This window comes from Mytilus galloprovincialis, chromosome 13, assembly GCF_965363235.1.
Source record: "Mytilus galloprovincialis chromosome 13, xbMytGall1.hap1.1, whole genome shotgun sequence".
Classification (NCBI taxonomy): domain Eukaryota; kingdom Metazoa; phylum Mollusca; class Bivalvia; order Mytilida; family Mytilidae; genus Mytilus; species Mytilus galloprovincialis.
In genome coordinates this window covers 10,854,376-10,872,152 of record NC_134850.1, presented here as the reverse complement: position 1 = coordinate 10,872,152, position 17,777 = coordinate 10,854,376, and the positions used below count along the sequence as shown (strand labels likewise).

Below are 17,777 nucleotides of genomic sequence, written 5' to 3'. Positions count from 1 at the left end.
GTCCAAATGATGTTGATAATAAAACCTTTTTGTTCCATTTTTTTTTTCCTGTTTTTGATTTCTTGTATGGTTTTGAGATAATTTTCTGATTTCCAATTTAAGGTTATAATGCCTATGGCGGATTGACTGTCAGAGTATAGGTTAAGTTGTTTAACATTACGGTAATTATAATTGTCTATTTTTTCCAGCACAAGTTTAATGGCTACTAGTTCTGCTAGTAGTATTGATCCTCTGTTTGATACAGGGTACTGTATTGTTTCCTCCTCTTCATTATTGTATATAATGGCTCCTGCACCACAAGGCCCAGGATTTCCCATGCATGAGCCATCTGTGAATGCCACTGTTGTATTTGGAGGAAGTTCTTCTAATTGTTGTTTTATAAGTCTTTGTCCTTCAATGGCTTGTTCACTGGTTCTTGTTTTGGAACTTCCCAATGTGGTCCAGTACTCCGGTGCCCTTCTTATTGCACACATGCCACGACATTCATATTGCTGTTCAATATTATTTACCTCAATTGATGTTTCCTTTTTCATATCATCTGCCTGTAGTATCATTTTTCCAATTGGAGAGATGTAAGTTTCTGGATTAGATTCTGTTTTCCAGTTTTCTAGCTTTTTCTTAATTGGGACTGTTGTAAAAGATGAGGTAATTTTTGCCAATTCTCTAATTGCTATTTCTTCTCTTCTCAGTTCTAAAGGTAAGACTCCACCAATTATCTGAAGAACTTCAAGGCTGGAAGTTGAAGGCATATTAAGGCATAAGGCAAGGCCATGTCTTTGAACCTCATCCAACTTGTGTAGGTTTGTTGAATTTCCAATCTGCCAAACACAGCTTGCATATGTGATGGTTGAACAAACAAGACTTTGGTAAATTTCTATTAGTCTTTTTGTTGGAATATTAGCAATACCCTTAATTTCTCTAATTATACTCTGAGAAATACGAAAACCGTATTTTAAAATAGGAAGTTTTACATGAAGCGAAATTATCGACGGTTACCGGTAACGGAAATGAACAAAATCCGGAAATCATATTTTTTTCAAAAATAAAAAAAATCGGGGCGGGAAGATTTCAGAGGGGCGGGCGGGGATGAAAATCTATCAATTAATTTTAATTGGCCTTAACAAATCACATTAATTTTTTTCCAAAAATAGCAGTAACAAATAATTATTTGAGACCTCTGACAAATCGTGATATGGATTTTTAAATCACAATAAAATTACCAATTTGACGCTTATGGTATTCGAAAATTACCTTTTGTATCTGGACGGTAAATGGCATTCATACTCTCGTAATTTGGCTAGCTGTGTTTTGATGAATTATCATTAAAAAAAAACATAAATTTGAGGCACTTTAACTAATGAGGATTCATTTATTTTCTGGGGTTGAGTAAAACTTGCAATTTCATGGATATTTGATTTCATGGTTTGTTGTTTAAGTTTACATACCACCCTGTAGGGAATTTGTAATTTTCAAACGTTTAAATTTGTAGCTCACCTGTCCCCATGAAACCACATCAATTTGTATCCAACGAATAATAATGAATCCATATTGGATAATGGATAGTAAAATTTCATAATCAATTTAAATGGAAGAAATGTTGATTTGTATGGTTTTTAAAAACATTTCAGTTTTTGTTCTTTTCCATTTTTTTTTTGTATAACAAAGGTATAAGCAATATAGTATCTCGCAAATTTATATATTGGATGCTAAAAAGTGACAGGTTAAAAAAAAAGTATCCAAACTCCACTTTTTAATCAAAGTGCTTGTGAGCACTAAAGCAAAAAAATTGCTTTCATTTTTCAATTTCAGAATTTTTTGATAATTTAAAACATTGAATTGTCTTTTGCAAAGAAAGTTTAAAAAAAAAAAGGTTTTTGGAGTTATCTCCCTTTGTTCATGATTGTATATTTGTGGTTGAACTAATTTTATAAAAGATTCATTCACAATGCATCATATTTTGAATTACCATTTTTAAGGTTTTTTACTGGAAATTTTACAAGGATTTCACAAGATTTTCAAAAATGGATTTGTAAGTAATGAAATTATATTAAAAGATAGGTAGGGAATTAATAGTGGGCAAAATGTTTGATGCACTACATAAATAAAACCAGGGGATTTCCAATATTTGACAAAATCATGATTTTATGGAAAATGATTTCACAAGATATTCCTATCTACCTTAATTTTCTACTGACCTTCCAATCCCCCCCCCCTCTTTTTACTCCATCTACCCATCCCTCCCTACCTAGCACAAACCATTAATACTGAATTTACCACATTTGATGAGAATTGTAACAGCTAGCAATTTACCATTGAAGAAAGTTGTAACAACTACACAAAACACAGAACGAAAAATTGACCAAATACTGTTCAATGTAAAATCGGTTGTAAAATTATGTCTATGATCTGAAAACAAAACGATGTCAGCCAATCAGAAGACGCATTACATCCAAAATTAAATTATTATTTATAGGTAGGAGAAAATGGTGCTGGTAAAACAACTTTACTGAAAATTTTACAAGGAGACTTGTCCCCGACGTCGGGAATATGCCACACCCATAGAAATCTCAGTATAGGATACTTCAGTCAGCATCACGTCGACCAACTTGAAATGGATCAGACATCTTTAGAAATGATGGCAGAAAAGTTCCCTGGTATGTTGATAGGAAGTTTAACTGTCATGTCTTAATTGATATTTTTTGGCTGTTATGTCTTTATTGGTATTTTTTTACTGTTATCTAACTTATTTATTGGCTGTTATGTTTTAACTGTTATATGGGGCAATATGCGCAAAATATTTTCCATAGGTGATAATGGTAATGTTTTCTTCTGTAGCTCAGTCCATGTCATAAACTTGGATATGTATGAGAGCTCGTTTCAAACCTGAAACATTTTCACATATGTAGTTAAATTTTCAGGGTACGAAGTAAGATTCATTGTTTTGTAAATAAGCATACCCTGAAAATCCTTTCGTGATGCGGCTCCTTTCACACAATAAGTTCTTAGAAAATTTAATACTTTGAATACATTTAGTTTCCTATAATATACAATCTGACATAGAAAAAATATTAGCAGTATGTGTCAAACACCTGACTGCTGAAATAGACACAGGTCTGCCAAGAATATGAATATCATCATAAAACAACACAGTGTATTTGAACATGACATTTAAAAAGAATAAACAACATTTAAAGCTTATGTGAATGATTTTTTTTTTGGACAGATAAAATTCTGTTCAGTCAGACTAAACCTACAACACTGTATGACCTATTGTTAAACAGATACCAGAAGAGTTTGACACATACTGTATTAGAATTGTGTGAAGGGCTGAAATGGCTATTTTAAGTATATAACTTTATAATCAATGAGAATATTTTAGCTTTACAGTAGTGATCATTCTATAATATTCTTACCAAACAACATTTTAACAAGAAATTACATACCTGCCAAGTTTTGAAAGTGCCCATGGGGGTTTTAGTGCGCGACAACAATTTCAAAGGTTAAAATTTTTTGCAATGACTATTTTGCGTGTGCTGTTTTGTGGTCTAGAAAAAGTGTCATATTTGTAAGATGAGCTTACAAGCCTTTTTCTTAAGTTTATTTGCATGATTCTAGTTATTATATATCAGTAGAAAAGATGAACATGTAGCTGCAAGACCAGGAATTAATTTCATGTGTAAGGATATTAAATAATTGTTGACTAATTTCCAATTTAAAATTATGCACAAAGAAAGACCTTTATCAGGTTGGGAACAACACCTAGGGGTATCCCTTCAATTAAGTAAGGACATTAAAAACCACTTTTTAAGTAACAATGTGCACATATTCTGATATTCATATTATTTGAAGAAACTTTTCCCAAAGAATTATACATCTTATGATCTATCTGGTATAATATGGTCAACACATGTCCAAGAATTTTGGTATGTTCTTGGCCTAATATATCATGTATATCTTCTTTATTTTTCAAAGTAATTGGACCCTACATTTAGAAAAGTGGTTCTAAATATAATGTCAGAATTTCCCATTTTTAAGTTATAAAATCTACATTTTTCATTTTTATTTTTCACAGAAGTAAATATAAGGGAAGTCCCTCATTTAAGGGATTCCTCATGTGGGGTTTTTTGTTTTGTCCATGTGAAAAATAAGGAATGGTACATTAAATGATTTGGTATTTTAATTAAATACATATCATTTGTTACAAATACACTTGTATTTATTATCTTAATGGTAGTACTGCATCATTGAAGTTTGTCAATCAGTCATGCTTTTATTCTTATTCTGTATAAGAACCTTGCAGGTAAAAAATATTTGCCATGTTCACGATTTAAAAAAACAGAGGAAATCAACACAAGTTCAAAATCTAGGATGTTAGAATTATCTTGAGAGAAAACGTTTTTGATTGGCTGATTAATTTGATCATGAGAAACATAGAATTTGATTGGCTGAACACGATTGTCTTCCTTGGACACAGTTCAAAATCTGGAACCATCATATTTTTCGTGTAGATTTTCACAAAATCGTGTTTTAGAGGGTTTTTCACGATCACGATCGTGCAATCGTGACAAAGGGTCAAAATCGTGTAATACACGCCTAAATCGTGAAAGTTGGCAGGTTTGAAATTACTTGAAAAAAAAAACCATAAAGGAATTCATGGTATTTTTAGCATATTAAAAGATTTTGGGCACATAATTAAATCTCGCACCTATGTACACGTGTACTAGTTCATAACTTCATACAACAGTAATAGTTGCATTATAAGAGATTTATGATCTTAATTATTTAAACTGAGACTTTTTTTAAAAGTTAGTTATTGCTATTTATTTAGATTTTGGCATATGAATATAAATAAATAAATAAATGTGTAAATGTTTTATAATTACAGGTAATAATTCAGAATTATATCGAAACAAGCTAGGTCAGTTTGGTGTGAGTGGGGATTTGGTCTTGAGACCCGTTTCAAGTTTATCTGGAGGACAGAAAAGTCGGGTGGCTTTTGCTGTACTGTGTATGCAGAAGTAAGTTTAGTTTGGTACCAGTCTGATTAGAATGCAGGTCATAGGTCAACACTTCACTAACTAGAATAAAACAATGCCACATTATAATTTCTGTATAAAAGATCAATACAATATAAATGAGTTGCGTCGGATAGACATCGTCCTTATGAACGTGCACATATGCATGTACATGTGTTAGAATTTGATTGATTTTAAAGCATTTATAAATACGAATTTAAAAGGGGGCTTTTTGTCAGTATCACAATATCAATTCAATTTCCACACAGTTACAGACTTTGCAAAGAGATTTGTTCAACTCTAGATAGGTTAACATATGCATTCATAAAGTTGATTGATATCCAATACAGCTAGCATATAGGAGGGGGGATAGGACCTTTATCGGGTCTCCGGGATCGGGTGTTTTTAAGATCGGGATTTCGGGATCGACCCTTTCGGGATCCGGGATATCTTTTTTTCAGATTTCGGGATGTCAGGATTTGCTTTATTTAAATTCGGGACCTCGGGATTTCGTTTTTTCAAGTCCGGGATTTGGATCAAGACCCCTTCTATCCCCCCTCATATAGATTTGACCAAAGGGGTTACCCCAAAAGACATTTCACATTCTGTAGCAAAGTATCTTTCAGGTAAAGTTTTGGCTCATTTCAAACCATTAATGAAAAGATCTCAAAATGAGAACAATTTGACAGGGTTTGTATCAAGAACATTCACAACAAAATTTCCAATTTGCCATATCCATGCTCTAACTTTAGTTTGCCTCAACCAATTAAATGTTATCAAAATTATACATAGTTATAGATTATGGTTGATCATCTCAACGAGATTTATTTTCCTACGTGATTGATTGATTATTTGTTGCTTAAACCCATTCTAATATGACATGCTTCTTTCGCTTTGTAAACAACACTGTGATAAAATTCTCGATATATCTATACTTAGCGCAGACTCAAAGATAAACATAATGATAGCTGTTACAATTAACTTCCCACGTAAATCCACATGTATTGGAACCTATTTTCAAACCCTTTGCCGATATTATTGTTTTAAAATTTCAATTAAAAAAGATAAAATAACTTTTATTCCTATTCGGATGCATAATAAAAAGAAGTAATGCACAAGATCTCGGAGAAATCAACAAGATAAAAATAAAATAAAATTCCGCGAAAGTCTATTAATGTTTTTGGAGAATTTAAGTCATTTCAAAACATGACGTCATACAAATGAAAACGCTAGAGTTGAAAGTTTTCTGTTATGTGAACCATCGAAATTCATATGATATTGTATTTAAATTGATTTTTGAGGTAGGTTTTGTTTTGTTTTCTATTCTATTGCATTATTCGCATATTTACTGATTTCAGCAAGTCAACATGGCAGCTCCTTAGTTACGAAATGTCAACTTTGGATTTGACGGTAGCTTACGAGAGAAACATGTAAATTAAAAATGGCAAATGTTGGGTTTGAGAATTAAAAGAATTAAACAGATTTTTTTCTAGCGGTTATTCAGGAAATAATCCATGCAAGCTACAGATTTATTAGAATGTTTGAGCTTTATATAAGGCAGGGAATAAAAAAGAACAGCCAAACACACAGCATACCCACTCTCGCTTCAGTTTTTTAATGACCGTATTTGTCCTATTAGAATCTAAATAATTCATGGAAGCCATAGATTGTTGGAAATTTACACATGGCCTGGGCCGTGATATTTGTTTATTTTATCCCTCGCTAACGCTCAGGATAAAATTCGAATATCACAGCCCAGGCCATGTGTAAATGTTCAACAATCTATGGCTTCCATGAATTATTTCTTAAGTGGCAAATATTTCATTTATGTTCAGGACGATTTGACAGGGTTTGTATCAAGAACATTCACAACAAAATTTCCAATTTGCCATATCCATGCTCTAACTTTAGTTTGCCTCAACCAATTAAATGTTATCAAAATTATACATAGTTATAGATTATGGTTGATCATCTCAACGAGATTTATTTTCCTACGTGATTGATTGATTATTTGTTGCTTAAACCCATTCTAATATGACATGCTTCTTTCGCTTTGTAAACAACACTGTGATAAAATTCTCGATATATCTATACTTAGCGCAGACTCAAAGATAAACATAATGATAGCTGTTACAATTAACTTCCCACGTAAATCCACATGTATTGGAACCTATTTTCAAACCCTTTGCCGATATTATTGTTTTAAAATTTCAATTAAAAAAGATAAAATAACTTTTATTCCTATTCGGATGCATAATAAAAAGAAGTAATGCACAAGATCTCGGAGAAATCAACAAGATAAAAATAAAATAAAATTCCGCGAAAGTCTATTAATGTTTTTGGAGAATTTAAGTCATTTCAAAACATGACGTCATACAAATGAAAACGCTAGAGTTGAAAGTTTTCTGTTATGTGAACCATCGAAATTCATATGATATTGTATTTAAATTGATTTTTGAGGTAGGTTTTGTTTTGTTTTCTATTCTATTGCATTATTCGCATATTTACTGATTTCAGCAAGTCAACATGGCAGCTCCTTAGTTACGAAATGTCAACTTTGGATTTGACGGTAGCTTACGAGAGAAACATGTAAATTAAAAATGGCAAATGTTGGGTTTGAGAATTAAAAGAATTAAACAGATTTTTTTCTAGCGGTTATTCAGGAAATAATCCATGCAAGCTACAGATTTATTAGAATGTTTGAGCTTTATATAAGGCAGGGAATAAAAAAGAACAGCCAAACACACAGCATACCCACTCTCGCTTCAGTTTTTTAATGACCGTATTTGTCCTATTAGAATCTAAATAATTCATGGAAGCCATAGATTGTTGGAAATTTACACATGGCCTGGGCCGTGATATTTGTTTATTTTATCCCTCGCTAACGCTCAGGATAAAATTCGAATATCACAGCCCAGGCCATGTGTAAATGTTCAACAATCTATGGCTTCCATGAATTATTTCTTAAGTGGCAAATATTTCATTTATGTTCAGGACGAGAACAAGTTAACAATTAATAGTGATAATAATGCTTATTACCACCAAACACAGATCAAGATATAGTTGGCATCACTTTCAATGTTATTGAGTTATATCCCTTTATAAATGGACAAATTCCTCCTAAATAACTAATATCTCGCAGTTTGATATCTAATATGTCTAATGAACATCTGAAGGAAATTACCGGTAGTCGGATTTTCCAATTCAAAGTAAAAAAAAATGTCAAAGATTGTCTGTTTCAGAAAAGTTGCCCAATGTATCTTGTTTTTGATTTTAAGTGAATAATATCTTGTATATCAATTTTCTTTTTAGCCCAAACTTTTTAATCCTTGACGAACCTACTAATCATTTAGACATGGAAACCATTGATGCACTTGGGCATGCTCTACTCAAATTTAAGGTAAGGTTCACTACTCAAATTAGGCAAGGTTTACTAATCAATTTTAAGGTAAGGTTTGCAACTTGAATTTATGGTATATTTTGTTTCTTAAATTTAAGGTAAGGTTCGCTACTCAAATTCAAGGTAAGTTTTGCTACTCAAATTTATGGTAAGGTATGCTACTCAAATTTAAGGTATATCTCTTGCTACTCAAATTTAAAGTATGGCTTACTATTCAAATTCCAGGTAAGTTTTGCTTCTTAGATTTAAAGTAAAGTTTCTACTCAAATTCAAGGTAAGTTTTGCTACTCAAATTTAAGGTAAGTTTTGCAACTTAAATTTGAGGTATGATAAGTACTATAATTTAAGGTAAGGTGTGCTACTAAAATTCAAGGTAAGTTTCACAGAAATTTCAGGAATTAAAGAATATGTAATGAGAGGCAAAAGATATTTAAAAGTGACATTCAAACTCTAGTTGAAAATGAACTTACAACGCAAGGGGAATGAAAGAAAAAGACCCAACAGTCAAACAACAGTACACAAAACACAACACAGAAAACTAAATTCTGGGAAACACAAAAACGGGGGCTATCTTGGGTGCTCCGGAAGGGTAAGCAGATCCTGCTCCACATGTGGCATTTGTGTTGCTCATGATAGTACCAACAGGGTAATAAATATTGTTCTAATGACTTGATTTAAATCACCTTAACCGAGTGGTCTAAGTAGTTCCATCTTTTTACAATAAAAAAATTGAAAAACTAGCAAGTATAGTATAAATAGTACATGACAATTTACTCTTACTTTGTGCTTTTTTTTTCAGGGAGGTGTCATTTTAGTTTCTCACGACGAACGTTTGATAAGAATGATCTGCAAGGAATTATGGGTTGTCCAAGGAGGAACGGTTCGGACATTAGAAGGAGGCTTCGAGGAATACAAGCATATTGTAGAGAAGGAGTTAGAAATGAACTGTTGATAATGGCTGTATTTTAGATACTTTTTCTGTGATCGATCGAACTTGATAGTATTTATTTTTACTTTTGGAGACGGTAGTCTGCAGAAGAGGGAAACTAATGAAGAATTGACATCTCTTCACATGATTAAAATCCTTATCCTACTTAGTTGTTGATTATTTGACGGAAAGATTTTAATGTTTTTAAGCTCACCTGGCACAAAGGGCTATTTGATACATTGATCAGTTGATTTGTGTTTATTGCCATTTTCTGCACTATTACGCTACTTCTTGGCAGTCAATTTTTGGAAAGATTGGAACCTGTTCAAATTCTTAATTATGTACTGCATGACAAAAAGTGGACAGATTTTCAGGTACTAAATATATACACACTGACATATATGTCCCCATTGTTTAATGTATGTGTATACATATACATTGATATATGTACAAATGAATTGTAATAAAAATTGGTTACATCTTAAATTAAGAGTATTTTGTTATAATAATAGTCGGGGCTGTTCCATTAAAACATTCATGGTACCCATGGAAGGCACTTTAAAAACACAGTGACCACACATAGAAGCAATTTTAGTCCTGTACCAGGTAAGGAAAATGGCCATTGTTATATTACAGTTCCTTTCTGTGTGTGTTACATTTTAATGTTGTGTTTCTGTTGTGTCGTCGTCCTCTTATATTTGATGTGTTTCCATCAGTTTTAGTTTGTAACCCGAATTTATTTTTTTCTCAACCAGTTTATGAATTTCGAACAGCGGTATACTACTGTTGTCTTTATTTAGAGTCCTGCATACATTTCAAGCACATTAAGGATGTACTTAGGTGAGGTTAGGTAAAAATTAAGAAATTAAGAAATTTAAATTGATACTATAAGCTGGTAGAGCATCAATTAAGGATAAAGATAAGCTAAAAATATTGATAGGTCATGGACCTCCTTTTCGAGATATTTGAGATTTAAAATATGGCGGGAAAAAGCTGACTTGGACTTTTACCTTATACTTGCATAGGTATTATTTGGGTCTCAAAACAAAAGAAAGAAAATCAAGAATCTTCTAAAATTTTGGTAAATGACTTTTCATGAGCTATTCAGTCTTATATGAAATAATAAATGGGTGTTAGGGGGCAAAATATGTTACATTGTATTGTATGGAAAAACACCAAGGAGTCGGAACATTTAACACAAATTCCAAAACCTCAACTAAGTTCATCCTTTAACACCATATTTCACACCCACCAATAGTGGCAAATTTAAGTTGCCTAACCTGGGTTCAATGATTTTATGGAACAGCCCTCTTTACCTTTTTATACGACCGCAAATTTTGAAAAAAATTTCGTCGTATATTGCTATCACGTTGGCGTCTGCGTCGTCGTCGTCGTCCGGCGTCCGAATACTTTTAGTTTTCGCACTCTAACTTTAGTAAAAGTGAATGGAAATCTATGAAATTTTAACACAAGGTTTATGACCACAAAAGGAAGGTTGGTATTGATTTTGGGAGTTTTGGTCCCAACATTTTAGGAATTAGGGGCCAAAAAGGGCCCAAATAAGCATTTTCTTGGTTTTCGCACTATAACTTTAGTTTAAGTTAATAGAAATCTATGAAATTTTGACACAAGGTTTATGACCACAAAAGAACGGTTGGGATTGATTTTGGGAGTTTTGGTCTCAACAGTTTAGGAATTAGGGGCCAAAAAAGGGCCCAAATAAGCATTATTTTGGTTTTCGCACAATAACATTAGTATAAGTAAATAGAAATCTATGAAATTTAAACACAAGGTTTATGACCATAAAAGAAAGGTTGGGTTTGATTTTGGGAGTTTTGGTCCCAACATAATAAGGGGCCCAAAGGGTCCAAAATTAAACTTTTGTTTGATTTCATCAAAATTGAATAATTGGGGTTCTTTGATATGCTGAATCTAACTGTCATGACTGTGTATGTAGATTCTTAACTTTTGGTCCCGTTTTCAAATTGGTCTACATTAAGGTCCAAAGGGTCCAAAATTAAACTTAGTTTGATTTTGACAAAAAATGAATCAGTTAGGTTCTTTGATATGCTGAATCTAAAAATGTACTTAGATTCTTGATTATTGGCCCAGTTTTCAAGTTGGTCCAAATCGGGGTCCAAAATTAAACTTTGGTTGATTTCATCAAAAATTGAATAAATGGGGTTCTTTGATATACCAAATCTAACTGTGTATGTAGATTCTTCATTTTTGGTCCTGTTTTCAAATTGGTCTACACTAAAGTCCAAAGGGTTCAAAATTAAACTTAGTCTGATTTTAACAAAAATTGAAATCTTGAAGTTCTTTGATATGCTGAATCCAAAAATGTACTTAGATTTTTTATTATGGGCCCAGTTTTCAAGTTGGTCCAAATCAGGATCTAAAATTATTATATTAAGTATTGTGCAATAGCAAGTCTTTTCAATTGCACAGTATTGCACAATAGCAAGAAATATCTAATTGCACAATATTGTGAAATATCAAATTTTTTTTTAATTAGAGTTATCTTTCTTTGTCCAGAATAGTAAGCAAGAAATATCTAATTGCAAAATATTGTGCAATAGCAAGATTTTTTTTTAATTGGAGTTATCTTTCTTTGTCCAGAATCAACTTAAATCTTTGTTATATACAATATACAATGTATATTCACTTTTTACTACCAACTGATAAATTAAAATAATCTTTACCATTCAGTGATAACAAGCAGTTTTTTTACATCTTAATATTTTATGATGTATTTAAATGAGTAGTTATTGTTGCAAACTCCATTAGAAATTTTAATTGAGATTAGTTTTGGAATAAGGGAAAGGGAGATGTGATTAAAAAAATTGGGTTCAATTTTTCTCATTTGAAATTTCATAAATAAAAAAGAAAATTTCTTCAAACATTTTTTTGAGAGGATTAATATTCAACAGCATAGTGAATTGCTCTAAGAGAAACAAAAATTTTAAGTTCATTAGAACACATTCATTCTGTGTCAGAAACCTATGCTGTGTCAACTATTTAATCACAATCCAAATTTAGAGCTGAATCCAGCTTGAATGTTGTGTCCATACTTGCCCTAACCATTCAGGGTTCAACCTCTGCGGTCGTATAAAGCTACGCCCTGCGGAGCATCTGGTTCAATTTACTGGCTACTTTTGTCTTTTTATACAACCGCAAATATTTTTTTTTTAAAAGCGGTCATTTATTGGTATCACGTCCTCGTTGTCCAAGTCACTAGGGACTTAGTTTCCCGACAATAACTTAAGTTTAAGTGAATGGATCTCTTTGAAATTTAAATACCAGGTTTGAAACCACAAAAGGAAGGTTGGTTAGTTTCCAGACAATAACTTGTGTGTTAGTGTATGAATCTTTCTGAAATTGTACCACAAGGTTCCATACCAAAAAAGGAAGGTTCAGATTGATTATAGGGGTTTTAGGAATTAGGGGCCAAAAACAATACTTTTCTGATACTTTGTATAAATTGCTTATTTCTTGATCAATTTCAATGGGGTTTTATTCTTGAATTCTTGGGGTTCTTTAATATGCTGAATCTAACTGTACTAAGTTTTTGGATTTTGGGCCCCATTTTTAAATGGGTTCACATTGAGGTCCAAAGGGTCCAAAATTAAACTTTTTTTGTTTGATTTCATCAAAAATTGAATTATTGGGGTTCTTTGATATGCTGAATCTAACCGTTTCTTTAGATTTTGAATTTTTGCCCCTGTTTTTGAATTGGTCCACATTGAGGTTCAAAGGCTCTAAAATATAACTTTGTTTGATTTCATTAAAAATTGAATTGTTGGGGTTCTTTGATATGCCAAATCTAACCATGTATTTAGATTTTAATTTTTGGTCCCGTATTCAAATTGGTCTACAATAAGGTCCAAAGGGTCCAAAATTAAACTTTTTTAGTTTGATTTCATCAAAAATTTAATTCTCGGGGTTATTTGATATGTGGAATCTAAACATGCATTCAGATTTTTTATTATGGGACTAGTTTTCAAGTTGGTGCAAATCCGGTCCAATATTAAACTTTATTTGATTTCATCAAAAATTGAATTCTTGGGGTTCTTTGATATGCTGAATCTAACCATGTATTTAGATTTTGGATATTAGACCATAATAGACTCATTATAGGTAAATGTCAAATTTAAAAAAAAAAAAGTTCTTAGACTACATTCATTCTGTGTCAGAAACCTATGCTGTGTCAAATATTTAATCACAATCCTAATTCAGAGCTGCATTATTTTTTTATTTTTACCTTGGTTGCCATGGAAACCACCCTAACAACATTTTGCCTAAATACGTGCAAAAGAAGTCTCTTGAGAATTGAAAAAATAAGGGATTTTAAAGTACCATTGAAATCAATAAAATATGATAAGCATTTTTACACCAAACTATTCAAAAATACTAAAATCTTGAATTTACCTAATAGTTTGTATCCAAAGCAACCATTTTGAAATACATGTATGATAAAATTAAAAAATTTAAAAAATCACCAAATTTCAATTATTTCTGTGTATCTCCCAAGACTAACAATACCATTATTGATCACTGAAGGAAACATCCCCTAAGAGCTAATTTCAGCCTAAAATTGGAAGTACATCCGATGAAAGACATTTTTTAAACACTAAAGTATCTACTTCTTTCGATTAAATTTGTTATTATAAAATATTTTGACTGACTAGGTCACTATAAACACTCAAATTCAAGCTTAATGTGGTACCTCACACCTTGGATTTAAAATAATTTCGGCTTGTTTAATTTGCATAAAATTTTGACAAAATATTTATTTTGACCCTTTGACAAAAATATCAAAACTTCAAAAAACTTGAACCAGAAACAATTGTTTTGATATTTTATAGCAGCTTGACAAACACTCATTTTGATCAATGAGAAGCTTCATTTTTTAGCTCACCTGGCCTAATATAAAGGGCCAAGTGAGCTTTTCTCGTCACTTGGCGTCTGTCGTCTGTTGTCCGTCGTCTGTAAACTTTTACAAAAATCTTCTATGAAACTTCTGGGCCAAATTTAACCAAACTTGGCCACAATCATCATTGGGGTATCTAAATTAAAAAGTGTGTCTGATGGCCGCCATGGCTAAAAATAGAACATAGGGGTAAAATGTAGATTTTGGCTAATATCTCTGAAACCTAAGCATTTAAAGCAAATCTTATATGAGGTAAAATTGTTTATCAGGTCAAGATCTATCTGCCCTGAAATTTTCATACAAATCTGACAACCCGTTGTTGAGTTTCTGCCCCCAAATTAGTAATTTTAATTTTTTTTGCAGTTTTTGGTTATCTTTGATATTATAAAAGATAGAGATAAACTGTAAACAGCCATAATGTTCAGCAAAGTAAGATCTACAGATAAGTCAACATGACCAAAATTGTCAGTTGACCCATTAAGGAGTTAATGCCCTTTGTAGTCTATTTTTAGCTCACCTGGCCTAAAAGGCCATGTGAGCTTTTCTCATCACTTGGCGTCCGTCGTCGTCGACGTCGTCGTCGTCGTCGTCGTCGTCTGTCGTCGTTAACAATTTTTCAAACATCTTCTCCTCTGAAACTACTGAATGGATTTGAATGAAACTTAACATGATTGTTCCTTAGTATATCCTGCACAAAATGTGCGCTTCGATTTTTGATCCGTCAAAAAACATGGCCGCCGTTACTTAAAATAGAACATAGGGGTCAAATGCAGTTTTTGGCTTATATCTCAAAAACGAAAGCATTTAGAGCAAATCTGACATGGGGTAAAAATGTTCATTAGGTCAAGATCTATCAGCCCTGAAATTTTCAGATGAATCAAACAAACCATTGTTGGGTTGCTGCCACTTAATTGGTAATTTTAAGGAAATTTTGCAGTTTTTGGTCATTATCTTGAATATTATTATAGATAAAGATAAACTGTAAACAGCAAAAAAGATCAGCAAAGTAAGATCTACAAATAAGTTAATATGACCAAAATTGTCAATTGACCCCTTAAGGGGTTATTGTCCTTTAATGACAATTTTTCACAATTTGTTCATCATATTTGCTAACTTTAAAAAATCTTCTCCTCTGAAACTACTGAATGGATTTGGTTAAAACTTAGCATGGTTGTTCCTTAGATTATCCTGCACAAAGTGTGTGCTTTGATTTTTGATCCGTCAAAAAACATGGCCGCCGTTACTTAAAATAGAACATAGGGGTCAAATGCAGTTTTTGGCTTATATCTCAAAAACGAAAGCATTAAGAGCAAATCTGACATGGAGTAAAAATGTTCATTAGGTCAATATCTATCAGCCCTGAAATTTTCAGATGAATCAAACATCCAATTGTTGGGTTGCTGCCACTTAATTGGTAATTTTAAGGAAATTTTGCAGTTTTTGGTCATTATCTTGAATATTATTATAGATAAAGATAAACTGTAAACAGCAAAAAAGATCAGCAAAGTAAGATCTACAAATAAGTTAATATGACCAAAATTGTCAATTGACCCCTTAAGGGGTTATTGTCCTTTAATGACAATTTTTCACAATTTGTTCATCATATTTGCTAACTTTAAAAAATCTTCTCCTCTGAAACTACTGAATGGATTTGGTTAAAACTTAGCATGGTTGTTCCTTAGATTATCCTGCACAAAGTGTGTGCTTTGATTTTTGATCCGTCAAAAAACATGGCCGCCGTTACTTAAAATAGAACATAGGGGTCAAATGCAGTTTTTGGCTTATATCTCAAAAACGAAAGCATTAAGAGCAAATCTAACATGGAGTAAAAATGTTCATTAGGTCAATATCTATCAGCCCTGAAATTTTCAGATGAATCAAACATCCAATTGTTGGGTTGCTGCCACTTAATTGGTAATTTTAAGGAAATTTTGCAGTTTTTGGTCATTATCTTGAATATTATTATAGATAAAGATAAACTGTAAACAGCAAATATGATCAGCAAAGTAAGATCTACAAATAAGTCAATTTGACCAAAATTGTCAATTGACCTCTTTAGGAGTTATTGCCCTTTAAAGACTTTTTTCACAATTTGTTCATCATGTTGACTTACTTTAAAAAATCTTCTCTTATGAAACTGCTGTATCAATTTCAGCCAAACTTAGGCTAAATGAGTTTCAGAGTATCTAGTATAAATTTTATATTTCATTTCCTTGTATGTCAAGAAACATAGCTCCTATGGCTAAAATAGAACATAGGAGAAAATGATTTTTTTTTGCTTTTGAAGAAAATAGGACGATTCAAAGAACATTTAAATAAATTGAAAAAGCCAAAATAATCATTGATGAGAGATTAAACCAAAAAAAATCAGGTGAGCGATTCAGGCTCTTGAGAGCCTCTTGTTAATTATTTTTCTAAAATATTAGTAATCTTTTTTTTTAAATCTTCTCTGAAACTTCTTAGACAAATTTAACCAAACTTGGCAACCATCATCTTACGGGTATGTATTTGCAATAATGTGTCCAATTTAAATAAAGAATTTATTATTATTATTATTATAATGACTTCGTCCACGAACTAAGATGGCCCACATGGCTAAAAATAGTACATATGGGATAAAATGTAATTTTTATACGACCGCAAAAATTTTAAATGTTTTGGTCGTATATTGGTATCATGTTGTTGTCGTCAGTGTTGTTGGAAGATTGATTGTTTCCAGATAATAACTTAATAAGTAAAAAGAAATCAATAAAATTTTAACACAATGTTTATAACCACAAAAGGAAGGTTGGGACTGATTTTGGGGGTTATGGTCCCAAAGGTTTAGGAATTAGGGGCCTTCAGGGACCCAAACAGCATTTATCTAGTTGCAGGACAAAAAGTTGTGTATTAGTATTTAAATTGTTCTGAAATTGTACCACAATGTTTAATACCATAAGTAGAAGGTTGGGATTTATTTTAAGGGGTTATTGGGCGAACAGTCTAAGAATTAAGGGCCAAAAACAAGCATTTTTATACGACCTCAAAAATTTTAATTTTTCGTCGTATATTGCTATCACGTTGGCGTCGTCGTCGTCGTCCGAATACTTTTAGTTTTCGCTCTCTAACTTTAGTAAAAATGAATAGAAATCTATGAAATTTTAACACAAGGTTTATGACCACAAAAGGAAGGTTGGGATTGATTTTGGGAGTTTTGGTCCCAGCATTTTAGGAATTAGGGGCCAAAAAGGGCCCAAATAAGCATTTTCTTGGTTTTCGCACTATAACTTTAGTTTAAGTAAATTGAAATCTATGAAATTTTGACACAAGGTTTATGACCACAAAAGAAAGGTTGGGATTGATTTTGGGAGTTTTGGTTCCAACAGTTTAGGAGTTAGGGGCCAAAAAAGGGCCCAAATAAGCATTATTCTTGGTTTTCGTACAATAACTTTAGTATAAGTAAATAGAAATCAATGAAATTTAAACACAAGGTTTATGAACACAAAAGGAAGGTTGGGATTG

At 32.1% G+C, this 17,777-nt stretch overlaps 1 protein-coding gene across 3 annotated transcripts in view; it reads left to right on the top strand.

The window, feature by feature from the left end:
• LOC143056713 (ATP-binding cassette sub-family F member 3-like) overlaps positions 1-9,508 on the top strand; it is a 28,254-nt gene extending 18,746 nt beyond the window's left edge. For all 3 annotated transcript variants that reach the window (XM_076229863.1, XM_076229865.1, XM_076229864.1), the window contains 4 exons: positions 2,474-2,654; positions 4,886-5,018; positions 8,328-8,415; positions 9,215-9,508. In XM_076229863.1, the coding sequence (XP_076085978.1) occupies positions 2,474-2,654; positions 4,886-5,018; positions 8,328-8,415; positions 9,215-9,367 (555 nt within the window). In that variant the 3' untranslated portion in view covers positions 9,368-9,508. The remainder of the gene's footprint in view (positions 1-2,473; positions 2,655-4,885; positions 5,019-8,327; positions 8,416-9,214) is intronic.
• Positions 9,509-17,777: the final 8,269 nt, after the last annotated feature.